General features: G+C 39.4%; 1 protein-coding gene across 3 annotated transcripts in view; it reads right to left on the bottom strand.

Moving 5' to 3' along the window:
• LSAMP (limbic system associated membrane protein) overlaps positions 1 to 14,062 on the bottom strand; it is a 597,331-nt gene that overhangs the window by 11,648 nt on the left and 571,621 nt on the right. For 2 of the 3 annotated variants that reach the window (XM_081833646.1, XM_081833650.1), the window contains one exon: positions 2,089 to 2,121. The exons of the other annotated variant lie outside the window; for it this stretch is intronic. In XM_081833646.1, the coding sequence (XP_081689772.1) occupies positions 2,089 to 2,121 (33 nt within the window). The remainder of the gene's footprint in view (positions 1 to 2,088; positions 2,122 to 14,062) is intronic. 3 annotated transcript variants of the gene reach the window in all.

Here is a 14,062-nt window from a genome sequence, read left to right as displayed (position 1 = left end):
TCTCTACACGAATTTGATGCAAGATGCACAGCGCAGCCAATTGATTGTCTTTCAGTAAAATCTCAAAGAAAGTACAACGTGATTTTCCAGCACCTGCTTTAGAGAGCATGCACTTGGAGACACTTTGTGATTCATTCAAATCTAGCCAATGCATTTCTGTTGCTTCTCCTGAGTACTTAGGGCTCATTCCTAGATTTAGGACTAGATTTATTCAAAATAATCATCCTTAAAACAAAACAAAACATTAATCACAGCTTCAGGGATCCTCGGGCATTCCTTTCAGCCACTAAGGAATCAAGGTCAATAATAATTTTATTCCTGTATGTAGTTGAGCCATGCAAGGAAAGAAGAAAGACCAGGTAAGTTTAATTTGAATTCTTCTTAGAACTATTAAGGACTGACCGAGTGACTGGAAATAAAACAAAAACTCGAATACAAAACAATTGTTAAGCAAAGGAGAAAAACAATCTTCTAAAATCTCTCTTAGATAATATGTAAATGTGCAGGCTAAAGCCCTTCCTTGTCCTGGAAAGCCATGTTTAAAGGGAAGCCTGATAAGATTGACTTTGGCGCCACCTGCTCTCTATGTTCAGCCAGTACAGCTTCCTCTGCAGGATGGAATTGAGGATTAAAGCCTATATTTTCCAGGCTGGAGCATAGAAGAGGGGATAAATTGATGTTTAATTTGAGCAATGTCTTAGAATTAAATTTGGGTTCCTCCTACATAATTCTTTATGTATTATCTCCCCTCTGTATAAAGTGAGTCTTGAATAAGCCTAAAGTATTCTCACCGTAAAGTCCATCACATCTTCTCCAACAAAACAGCATCAAATATTTGGCATACAAAATTTTGAAATTGTAGGCCAATACTAAGAATTCCTTTGGGTGACACTAGGAATTTATCTCAGTGGTCTTTGAAATAAAACCCTACGCCCTATTTCTCCAACACCCTAAGATGTCATATGTTCCACTAACACTAGCCGCTTAAAATTCACATGTAATTGATAATCATGGCATTGGGGAGAGAAGAAGGGCTGAAAGGGACACGGGTTTACACCTTCTTGCCCCAAATGATCTTGGTTCAATGTATGTATTTCTGGTGGCTTTGTCTCTGCTGCCTTCTGTGAAGACTTGCTAGAGCTGGCCATAAACAAGGTGCTGACCCTTTCCTGGGAGTAAGCAACAAAGTGTACATAATCTCTGTGGATGCTGGTCACTGGTAGGGTCCAAGTCCCACAAGAATAGGTTTTCACAATTGAGAATGACCTGGGTTGTCTCATCCCCTTTGGGGCCCAGAGAAGAAAACATCTTCATGCGAGACAATTACCAATCCAAGTGAGTGGCCATGAGGACTTAAGGAGGCTGTTGTCTGGCCATACAGGTCTGGGGACAGATACTGTTAAGGATTTATGTTGGACTTGTAAAGAGGGCACCTCAGAATTGGTCATTGTTTGCATCGTAGGTTTCAGTTCATGAAGTTTTCCCCTGATTGCATTGCCTTTGTAGGGAGAGGTGGGTGATTACTGTGTCATGGGCTGATGGATGCATGTGGTGCTGTTCCTGGGAGACCCCAGCAGCTGGGTGTACTGCAGAAGGGGGAGGTTATAGGAAGACCTGTGAGAACACTGAGGCAGGGAGAATATTAACTGTTCAATGCTTCATTTTAGGAGATGCTACTCTATTTCCTTTAGCAATGTATCTATTTTAATAGCCAACAAGGGACAGTAAGTAGGCTCTCTGTCTCTTACGAGAGCCCAGTCACTGGGCAGGGAACATTACCAAAAGTGCAGCTCAGAAAGGGTTAACCATGGCCACTTAGGATATGGAAAGTGGGAGGGGGATAACTTGTTCAGTTCCAGAGATTTAAAAAGGAATAGCTGTCAAAAGTGACATAGGGGTCATAGGTTGGATCAGGGCTTTTTGTGACTGAGAAAGTTCACAATCTGGGAAACATAGTGGCAAGTATGTTATGGAAATTATTATCACAAATTATTGAGATGAAATAAACTCAAGGGTATAAGACTCCAATATATGGCTAAGAAATCTTAATTTTAACATACAGTAGGTAATCAGAAATAAGAACCATACCTTTTTGCTTGAAGTGCACGGTGGTGCCAATTTCTAAAAAAGAAACATTTAGCAAAACAAAAAAAAAAACAGATAAAATTTTTTTTATCAATTGAGAATAAGCACAAAGGTAATCTGGTACTCTCCACTGAAAGGAGAATGGGACAAAAGGTGGAAAGAACATTCTAATAGGAACACGTACTGGTAGAGATTGAAAGAAAGGCACACGGAAAGAGATTGTTTTGTTGGAACAAATGTTGTTCAGTGGGAGGTGGCAAAAATAATTTCCAACTACAAACACTTGATGCTACATGTTATGTGTATAGACAAGTACAAGAACTCTGAGAATGGCATGTAGAAGTACTCTTGACTGCAATTTAATGGGATGATAGAATGTGTCTGGCCTCTAACCCCCTCCTGCCGTTTTGCCCCTGGTTTACTCCACTCAAGCCAGCTGACCTTGCTTTTCTCCTAACATACTAAATCCTTTCCAGCTTTACAAGTTGTGCACCTGTTGTTTTATGCGCTTGCAATGTTTCTTCCCCAGATCTCTGCATGGCCCACACAGTCATTTCATTCAGATTTCTACTGCAAGGACACCAACTCAGGAAGAACTTCTCCCATCACCTTATCAAAATGGTACCCTAGGTCACTTTCTATTCCTCTACCCTGTTTTATTAATATTCTTAGCATTTATCACTAGTTGGTATCATTTTATAAATTTACTTATTTGCTTGGTTAAAGTTTATCTCCTCCATCAGAATAAATGTTCTTGAGGGCAGCAATGGCGTCTGACTTGTCAACCATTGTATTTCTGTGCCGAGATTAGAGTCTGACATGCAGTATGTGTTCAATAAATACTTGTTAAATGTATAAATCTCAGGGTTGGAAGAGCTCATAGTGGTCAAACACATGAATTCCCTTTTGAGTAACTTTATCAACTAAACAACAATACTGTTAGATCTTTAGAAGTAAATGTGGAAAATTTCCATAGGCTACCACTTTGATTTTCAAGACCAACTGAATGGTAAGTTAGGTATAGGAGCCCAAACCATGGCTGTGGGATATGGATTATCTTCTCTGTGATCAGGACATGACCTTGCACCCCCAATAACACACTTTCACTAAGGAAGTAAAGTGACTGAACTCTGAAGCTAAAGAGAGCTTTTTGAATTGGACATCTGGTTACCTCATTGTCCTGCTTGAAAATTGTTCATGCTTTCTTGCGTCTTCCAGGATAAGGACCCAAATCCTTAGCATGGCATCCATGGCTCTCCTCCCTTATCTCTCCAGCTTCATCATCTCTGCATCCCAGCCCACAAGCCTTCCTTCCTTCTCCATGGGATCATGTTTTTTGTTGTTGTTGTAGGGCTAATGGCCCAATGTTATCACTACTAGAAATCCCACTCATCCTTCAGAAGTTAGGGAAGTCTTCCTTAGTCTCCTTAGTAAAATTAAGTCCCTTTCTTATAAGCTCTGCTCTCCTTCATGACTCTCATCTCAGTTTTAATTTTAAATACCTTTGTCTGATGTTTTGATTAATGCTTGTCTTTGCTACTGGACTGTGAGTTCCAAGGAAGCAGGGCTGTCTCTGCTCCTGTTCCCTCTTGTAGTATGGCCAGTGCATGAAGGCACTCTGAATGCACAATGGGCCAGAGCAGATTTAGAATCACTGAAATATGAGAAAAATAAATATAGGCCAAGCATCCTCCTAACAGAGCCTGAGACTGTTAAAACAACAAGAGCCTGAGTAGCTAACTTATGACCTGATTTAGCACAAAGATCTTCAGAATTAGGTCTGCAAAATTTCTGGGGTTCGGTGCAGTCTATTTCCTTCACAGATTTTCCATTTGTCTATCCAAAGGAGGTCACAAGGAGAAGCCCTCAAACAGCATGTAAGCCAGGCTGCTCCCAACAGCAAGCTGTATCTACACATAAGGACAGTCTGCCTAAACTGGTTAGATGTGGGTTGGGGGATCCTAGTGTGAATGTTCTTTTGTATGATGATTGCTGGTGGGCCTCTAGCTGCACTTCTGAAGATGCTCAAAGCCACTGGAACCTGTCCTTCTGTCTTTGAAGAGTTAGTCTGTTCCTTGCACAGGTAATTGAAGTCTTCTGTGTGGAAGCCTGTACAGAAGGATGTAGTGAGAATTCTGTTCCTCTCTTAGCAGAAGCCAGAAACCAATGTCACTCTTACTCCAGAAGTGAAGCCAGATTCCATCAAGATAAAAAAAAAAAAAATCACTGTTTTGTTTATAAAACAACTCTACCTATTGACTATGCTGATCATCAGACTACTGATGTTTCAATTGTGTATTAAACACACTGCCACTTATTTTCTTTCATAATACCTACTCTGACTACTTTTCTTTGAAATAAATATGTTGCCTTAAAAATTGTTGAAAAGGCACTGTAGAGAACGTACTTAGAATTGTATGATCAGTTACCCAGGGTCAGAGTAAAGCTGAGACTGAAATTTAGGGCTCTTACTTCTCCAACTAGAACCTTTCCACTATCCTACAATGCCCCTCTGGTGTTTTTAGGAAAGTAAGGCTATGGAACTATAGCCTATATAACTTCAGGGTTCTTGCTGGGATATTTCAATGATTCAGTATCAACTGGGGACAGTTTGGCTCTACTCTTGTGCAAAGGGCAACTTCCCTTCTTTCTTTGGTCAAATCTTTCAATTTATCATTCTTTGGAATTTATAAGGGTGCTACAAGGTCATGGAATGATTGTTTTTCACCCAAAGAGGCCTAGATCCCTAACGGGACCATCTTTATGTCAAGAATACTTGGTTTCCCCTGCTCCATCCCTGATCCACAGGCCTCATGGGAATAATTCCAAGCAAGTGTTCGGGAACCTGGGCAGGCAGGAAGACCAATGGTTCTGCTTAAGCTAGAAAATATCACTCAACCTCTCTTTGCCTAAGTTTCATTATCTGTAAAACAAATTTAATCAACGTGCTCCTTATAAATTCATGCTACTGGTTAGATAAACTAATTATCATACTGTACTCAGAATGCTGCTAGATACATAGTAAGTGCTCAATGAATGAGAGTTATTGTTATCAGATTTGTGGTAAAATCCCCTTTAGAGAGGACTGTCAGTTTGGTGGAAAAGAGAAAAATATATCTTAACAAGGAAGCTATGGCAGTGCAGATCCAAAGAATAATAATAACAAAAAAATCTACTGCAGCAGTAAGGATGAACGAAACATCAAGAGATGTTAGCACACTGAAGTGATAGGGAGGCAGACTGACCAGGCAGCATTTTGGTCAGGAGAAAACCAGCAATATGCTGGGTGAACCAGTCAGTGACACAGGCCTGGATAAGAGTCTACATGTCTAAATATTTCTCTTAGGGAACAGAAACTCCCCTGCTAATTAATTAAAAAGTGTTCATTAAAAGAAGGATTTTAAAATTGTCCAAATATTATACTCTATGAAGAAAACAGCACAAAAAATCAGATAAAAAATATGCATTTGCTTGAAATAACTTTAAAAGCAAACTAGGTTATGAGTTAAATTTTAGGAAGCCCTCCCTATTGCAATAAATAAACCGGTTTGTGAAACACTAATGATTTTTTTTTTTTTTTTAAATTCAGGTTAGTTAACAAACAGTGCAGCACTGGGGTTTCAGGAGCAGAACCAGTGATTCATCACCCACATACAACACCCAGTGCTCATCCCAACAAGTGCGCTCCTTAATGTCCATCACCCCTCTAGCCTATCTCCCCCACCCCCTTCTCCGCTAGCAACCCTCAGTTTGTTCTCTACAGTTAAGAGTCTCTTATGGTTTGCCTCCCTCTCTGTTTTTATCTTATTTTATTTTTCCTTCCCTTCCCCTATGATCATCAGTTTTGTTTCTTAAATTCCACATACGAGTGAAATCATACCATATTTGTCTTTCTCCGACTGACTTACTATGCTTAGCTTAATACCCTCTAGTCCCATCCACGTTGTTGAAAATGGCAACATTTCATTCTTTTTGATTGAAACACTAATGATCTCAAGACTTGGAATTCCATTTATCTTTAGGAAAACAAAACAGAGTGCTTATTTTGTACTATTATTTCCTATTCATCCTCTCTGTTGGAATAGAACATTCTGTTTTGAGAAGCAAAACCTTGAATGTTTTGAGCCTGGCATTTTGAAAACTTGGTTGTGTGCTGCCATCTTGTGGTAATACAAAGATATGTTCCTATATGCTGTCTAAAGAAATTGCCTTTGTCCACCAGGTGGCAATAGTGGGAAAATTAAAAACTTTTTTCAGTCAGAGCCAGCACGAAATGCTACATTTCCAAAAAGACTCTTTCCTATTCTTACAGAAAAGAAAAAAAAATTTGTTGTCCTTAAGCAACTGAGAATTATTCTTCCCTTTGTAGTGCTAAAGTGATTCCAAATTCTTGAGTAAAACTGACTTGGCAAGGATATTATTTCTGTAGGGATTTCCTGGACACACTCATTAGAATACAGTTGAAACCTATGATTTTTATACCTCTTAGGTATAAAGGTACAAAAAGTACATGCTTTAGCAAATACATTTAACAAGTAAGCATGGCAGTGCAAGTCCAAAGAATAAAAAGATAAATCTACTGTAGCAATACAATGAACAAAACTTTGTGGGTGAGTTTAGTACACAGAAAGTTCTAGAATTCTCTAGAAGCATTATTGCCAAATGCTTAGACTTTAGTTCCTGCTGATGGGGTACAAGGAGGCAATGGGGGAAAGAATTTAGTACTAGAAAAGGCAAGTGTCATGACACATTTATTCTAACCTGTCTCTGACTTTTAACTTTCAGATTCTTCATACCCATCCATGTTAGACAAACACGCAGCATCGGAAAGAGCTGATTCAGCCTCTCAGTTGGCATAGACCGTGTCTTTCTTGTTCACTAGTGTAGTCTCAGCTCACTATTTCTCTAGCATGGAGTAGGTGTCCAATAGATTTGCTGAATAAATGCCCATGCATAGATGAGTGGATGAAGGAATGAAAAAATGAAAGAGCAATTGAATCATTTAGTACCTCAAGATCTATCCTAGCTAGGATTCTAGGTAGAGGAAGATTCTGTTCTTCTTTTGGAACCACCATGCCTTGGTGGAAAGGCAAAATTTTTGCTGGGAAATCAGGCATTTGGAGAGCCAAATGTGATGAGGAAGTCCTTTCATCAGTCCCCAAATTCGGTCAGGTAGAAAATTTTCTGGGTGGTTGAGGTTTAGTTAAGAATATCCTCTGGACTGGGGTCGCCTGGGTGTCTCAGTTGGTTAAGTGTCTGACTCTTGATTTCAGCTCAGGTCATGATCTCAGGGTCGTGAGACTGAGGCCTAAGTTGGGCTCCGCACTGGGCGTAGGACCTGCTTAAGATTCTCTCTCTCTCCCTCTGCCCCTTGCTCCCATCTCTCCCTCTCTAAAAAAAGAAAAAAGAAATAAAAAAGAGAATATCCTCTTGACTAATGAAAATTGAAACCTTAGAAGATAGAAACCCTAGCTTCTTTTATTGTTCAAAGACCAGAAGACCTCTTACCTCTCATCTTCCACGATGTGGTGTGATTCATTCTCTCTGCCTCTCTCTCTGCCCAGAAATTGAAGTGAGTGATATGAGAGTGAGAGAAATGCATCCCTGGAAACTCTACAGAGTTTACAGTTTGGAAAATCCCTTATTGCCCTAGGGAATGTTCAAGTCTATGTTTCTGAACAATTATGGCATTTTGTCTTCTTTGAGTTCTATCTGGTACAGTCAAGATGAGGGTACAACAAATCCATAAAGAGAATTGATTTTCAGTGCTTTGACTCTTGACTCTTAACCACTTACCTCGAACTCCCTGCTTCTAAGCACTCATTCCCCGCCCCAGGTAAGATGTACAGAGCTTTGGGGTCTATATCATTTGTGTATGGTTGTTCTAGTTCCATGTTTACTTGAACATGAATGGCTCACTTTCTAATCTGCCACCGCCATCTGAACAAGGGAATATTCCCTCTTCTGTTGTGTATGGCACAACTCTTTGTATAAGGCTAGTCATCTGATGCACTTTAGGTTTTGAAAATGACATGTTAGTTTGAGGACTTTAAAATAATTAATTGCACTGTTTTTTTGTTTTTTGTTTTTTTTTTTCCTTCTGGGAGATCTAGTAAGACTGTATGCTCAGAAGAGAGGGAAGGTCCAAATTCAATGGGGATTTTACCCTCCAGTTGCCTGGAACAAGGGAGAGAGGCATGGGGTTAAAATCCTTAAAAATTTTAATAAAGGAAATGAAGAAGATTCGACGTGCTGCCTCTTCCTCTTTCACTGATGATGAAGACCTGAAGCATAACATTTTTAAGGTTCTTCGATGGGAATTTATGTTTTAGGTGCTCTGGCTTTTATTTTTTTTTTTGGTCACAGTTTTGAAAAACAAAACCCTTATTATTATAGTGGCTTAAAAGCAGGACATTAATTAATTCAATTTTCAAAGCCGCTTTCAAGCTTAGAAAGTTATTAATTTCTTTCTCGCAGGTTTCTCCACTCAGAGACTTTAGGCAACTTTTACTTACAAGTATTATTATTATTGTTTTTTTGACATACAAAAAGATATGCCTGTGATTTCTGTTTAGATTGTTAGAGTTTTTTTTTATTTTCTCCTACTTACTATATTCATGTTGTACAAACCCTAATGCCTAATACCTCTGGAGTAATGTTCTCTGAGAATCACAGTAACCATTCTGGGCGTAGTTCAGGGGGAAAAAGCCAAAAGAGAGAAATAGGTCTAAACCTTAACCTTGAGGCTATTCCTGCTTTGTTTTGTGTTGGTTTTTTTTTTTTTTCCTATTGTTGCTGTGTTTTTTGTTTGTTTGTTTTTAAAGTAACCTCTACACTCATCATGGGGCTTGAACTCATGTCCCTGAGATCAAGAGTCACATACTTTGCAGACAGAGCCAGTCAGGTACCCTGATTTCTATTTTCTTAGTTAGTTTATAGGTGGACTAATATCCTAACTACTAAGAGAATATTTCAAACTGGCTGGGGGAGACTAAGAAGTCTTAGCATGTCATCAATATTTGAGGAAGGATGTTGGCTTCCCTTAGCTAACTTCAGGTCATGAAAGGAATCTTACACTTTACTTTCAAATACTTCTGAGGGCCTTTCCCCTTAACAGTTGGCCTAAAATGGACTTCATGTGTTTGATGCTATTTAGGAGTGAGTTGGAGCCATGAAAGATTTAGCCAAATATTTGTCACTCTGGGCATATGGTGATAACTTCTAATTGAAAGAAAGAATAAGCCCAAACAAAATTAATGCTGACATAATTTCTTATTTTATAATGTGAATAAAGTATCTGAGACTCACAGGGATGCTTGGGTTGGCTCAGTCGGTTAAGCGTCTGCCTTCGGCTCAAGTCCTGATCCCAGGAATGATCCGAGGGTCCTGGGATCAAGCCCCACATCGGGCTCCCTGTTCAGCGGGGAGTCTGCTTCTCCCTCTGCCCCTCCCCCTGCTCGTGCGCGCTCTCTCTCTCTCAACTAAATAAAGTCTTCTAAGAAAATATTTGAGACTCACTGTTTATTCTCGTGAATTTATGGACCAATCCCCTGGAAACCAAGTGTTCTACAGTAAAGAGCATCAGGAAAAAAATGTTTTAAATGCTCATTTCATTAAAAAGAGACAAACTTATAAAAGGGGAACTCTCACTGGAAATCCTGGAAGGGACACAAGGGAAACCTCTGGTAGGAGGAGTCAGGTTTGACTGGGATCTGGAAGAGCTGCAAGTGTGTCTGTCGCTGTGGAGAGAGCCCGGACCCGGGGCAGGGGGGCTACTCCCGGGCCTGCCTGGGCTGTGAGCTTTGGCAAGTCACAGACACATGCCCAGCCTCAGAAAGGGCAGAAAACAGAATGGCTTAGGTGTTCTAACTTAACTCTTTTAAGCTCAAACCTTCAGATGAAACATTTGTTTATGTCATATTAATGATGTTATCTCTGAGGAGAGAGATTGTATCTGATCTTTATTTTCTTCTTTATAGTTTCACGTATTTTCAAGTTCTTCCATAATGAGAATGCATAACATTCATTATCAGAATAGAAAAGTATTTATAAAAACAAATCAATGCATTTTTAAAAACCCTCTAAATCTAGGGAAAAGAAAATAATATTTGGCTTTGGGTTGACATCGTTACAAGGAGATTGAATTTTTTTTTTTCTCACTCTTTTAGTTGGCTGGTATCACAGAGCAAAACCAAACAGAAGCCAAGATAGGTAAGGCTGAGTTTTCTATAAGGAACATAGTCTTAACAACATGAAATGACAATGCAATAAAAAATGTATTATAGGGGTTTATGAGGTCCTTCTGACCGTAGGCTTGATATAATTGCACTTTGTGTGTGTGTGTGATGTAACTTTAGCCTCTATGGGCTCTGCTCAATGGTGAGATGGGTTGTTACAGAAAGTGGGGATTCGCTGAGCACTCCCACCATAAAGAGAGCGCTTCATTAAGTCTCTTACAGCAAGGCAGCTTCCTCAAATCCTACGGGCTTCTTATTTAGCCTGAGAAATTTAATTTTTAATAATCAATGAATTAAAATGTTAGAGAATGCCCAAGGGTCTAAGTTTAATAAAGGGGTTTCCCTGGGCCACTCCACCTAAAAATACATATAAGATTAGACAAACTCCAGAAGTAAATTTATTTGAATCAGCTGTCAGTCAGTAAGGTATTAGAGCCAGGCATGCAGTTCCTGTCTTACGGAAGAAACAAGCGTTTCTGCCCTTGTATCTACAGCGTGCCCTTTGCACCTGTGGGTACCATCCTGGCCTTTTGCCCTTGCGGAATTAAAGACCAGTCTTCTCATTTAATAAAGAACTACATCCCAGCCCCAAATCTACTTAGCTGTCGGTACAAAGCAGATTATATTTTCCACGTTTAAAAACGTACATTTTATGTATATTTTAAAGCCTTTTGTGCCTTCATTTATTTGACTTGCTAAAAAGGATTAAAAGCACAGGTATGGGTAGGTCTCTAGAGATTTTCATCCTTTCTGGTTTTCTTCCTCTCTTTTCATCTCCCAGCCCTAAATTGTGAATTGCAGATCTGTTTTAGAATACATTTTAGATTTAAATTCTAAGGTATTCCAGACTGTCTTTAATCCATGTAATGTGTGTTTTCATTTTGTATGTTTCAAAAAAAAAAAAAAATTTCAAGTACCATAAAACAAGGTAACTGGCCTGCAGAATTTGGATGCAGAGATAACAAATGAATTTGTGAGATTTCCGAGGGCTTCTAAGGCTCTTGGAAATTAGAAGATAAGGGATTAAAAACGGTGGTGTGCTCTGAGTTACCCTTGGACCCATGTCTATGGCACTAACCACCACAGTCCAGAACTTGGTAAAGGCGGTTCTGCTTTGGACGTCTCCCAAGTGACTTTATTACTCAGAATGCCTGGAAGCCTCAGTGATTCATACTCCTGCTGTGTCATTGACTCAAAATATAACATCACCACCAGGTTCTGGAGCAGGTCGTTGAAAATACTGATGGCTCCTTACAACCTGACCATTCCTACAACTACAATTAAAATTTACCAGCTAATCTCCCTGTTGAGAGGCTGAACGTTTTCTCTAGATGTTCTGCCAGATAATAGGCACTCAGCATTTTTTCCAGAAAACTCATCCGGCATAGTGCTACCTACCACACGGAATGCAGGATCACTACATATCTATACAACAAAGCCAACAGATGCTTTCTTGTCCTAAGACGGTAACAGAGGTGGGAATGCAGATTCTCTTACCTTTAACCCCACTGGTTTACCACATGTCTTTTCTTTTTAGAACAAGCCAGATGCAAAATAGGAGAAGTAAGAAACTATTTGGGAAAAGTTATATTTTTTCAAATTTTGAAAATTAATTAGGCTTAATATTGTTCAACTGTCTCTGAATTCTAGACTTCGGTATGTGCTGGAATGTTTGCTCCTCTCTTTTGTCCTTTCTGCCTTTTAAACTTCCCTTTCACCTGGAGGCCTTCCCTGATCAGTCCAGGCTAGCTAAGGTGTCCCTATCCTGTGCGCCCCAAATACTACACAGGTGTCCTAAACTTAGCAAACTTTTTTATGACTGCTTAACACATCATCCACTGCCCCATCTTGTCTGTAAGCTCTATTAGTGCAGAGGCTGTGTCTAGCTTGTTCTCCACAGGCATTCCCAAGACGATGTTCAGAGTCTGGCACATAGAAGGTGCTAGGATAGTTATTTTTTCGAGTGAATGAATGGTGTGATTAACATATTGTGCATTGTCAGGTAAGCTGGGCCAGAAATTACCTGCACTGCCCATCAAGAATGAAGTCTCTTTCTTGTGTTCCTAATGGTTAGAAATCTCAAGAAAAAGAAAACGTGGACTCTAAAAGAAACTCTACAAAGCAAAAGCAGGTGGAGAGTACATGTAAATACAGAACAAGAAGTCACACTATTAATTGAACCGATTTAGCACAGGAGGGTTGATTCTCTAAGGGAAAACCAACTTCCAATGAATGAGATTGCTCTTTCTCAGCATTGCAACAATGAGCAGCTTTCAGTGATGAACTTACCTGTGTTCTGGAACTCCAGGGAGGAAAATAGAACAAATCTCCCAATTTACTTTCTAACTTACAATTCAACACACAAGATACCATTTGATTTCTTCCTTCCATCCCTCCTTCCTTCCCTTTTTCTTTTTCTTTCTTTTTTTCTCTTTCTCTCTTTCTTTCCTTCTTTCTTCCTCCCTCCCTCCCTTACTCTCTCTTTCTTTCTTCCTTTCTTTATATAGTTGTTTCTGTTCTCCAAACATTCCCTGCTTCCAAGTCATAAAAACTCTACATGTATAATCGAGAAAACATTTTAGAATGGCCAAGCAACTTTCCAACATAGAACATGGCTGGGAATGCTTGGTGTTTTGTGGGCTAAAGAGGATGGGATAGTACAGAAAATGGACAGTCAGCCAAGACACAGCTATTTCCTTTTTTTTTTTTTTCAACCTACAAGATGCTACTGTTGCCCCCAAACAATGTCTCTTAGGCAGTTTAAAAAGTCATACTGACCTGCAAGGTTTGCAAGGTGAGTGGTTAATTTAGAACCATTGTTACAAGCATGGGACTGTTAAAGTAGAATGGATTGACAGTTATGATTTATATAAAGAACTCTGTTAGTGGTAATGTCTAGGGGTTAAAACATACATATGTGTTACAGAGATGTGGGAAGCGTTTTCTTCTACAATCAGCATAGTAATAAGCAAAACAGTGTAGTAAACTATGGCGATGCTTGGCTCCCCAGGGTCCAATTAGGAAGCATGATAAATGACTTGTAAAGTCTCTCCCCCCACTGATTTGTGGTGGATATAAGCTGACAATTCTCAGTGGAGTCCTAGTGAGTGGTCTGCCTACTCCCATCATACATCTGGGTACATATGAACACCTTAAATTGGAATTCCAAACTCATTATGTCATGCTGTGTTCTTACTTGGCAGGTGTGTTTCTTCACAGCAGTATACAAGGGGAGATGTAAGGTGGGACCACTTAAGCTGATTTTTTCCCCCCTGACGGAGGTGCTCGTTTAATTTAATACCTACAAATGACTTGTGATGATGAAAGACCACTGTGAGGATAGAGCGACTGTATAAGGGAAGTTGTTACTAAGGTTAATTTGTATCTTGCCTCTTCAGAAGTAGCTGTGTCCTCCAGATAGATGGGATAATGGCTTTGCTTGCATGGTTGCTAACCAGTGTTTGGAAGTGAATGAATTACTATCAAAACTTTTTCTTTGGTTTTATTTGAAGGATGTCAAAGAAAAAGTATATATGTAATGTGAGGTGAATATAGTATAAAATATAGAGAAAAAGAAAATCAAGAAGTACAGAGAGCAGGAATACAAATTTCAGGTAAAAAAGAAAGAGAACCAAGGGGCAGACTAAAATTCAAGTTTATACTTTGGAGGGCTATTCTAGGACATTCGTCAGGAGGTGACACTGTCAATGTTTGAATTCCTGGAAGAGTATGTATTCTTT

Source organism: Leptonychotes weddellii, chromosome 1 (genome assembly GCF_054177405.1).
Source record: "Leptonychotes weddellii isolate Sample4059 chromosome 1, ASM5417740v2, whole genome shotgun sequence".
Lineage (NCBI taxonomy): Eukaryota > Metazoa > Chordata > Mammalia > Carnivora > Phocidae > Leptonychotes > Leptonychotes weddellii.
The sequence above is the reverse complement of the archived record's forward strand: the minus strand, read 5'-3'. Positions and strand labels throughout refer to the sequence as shown.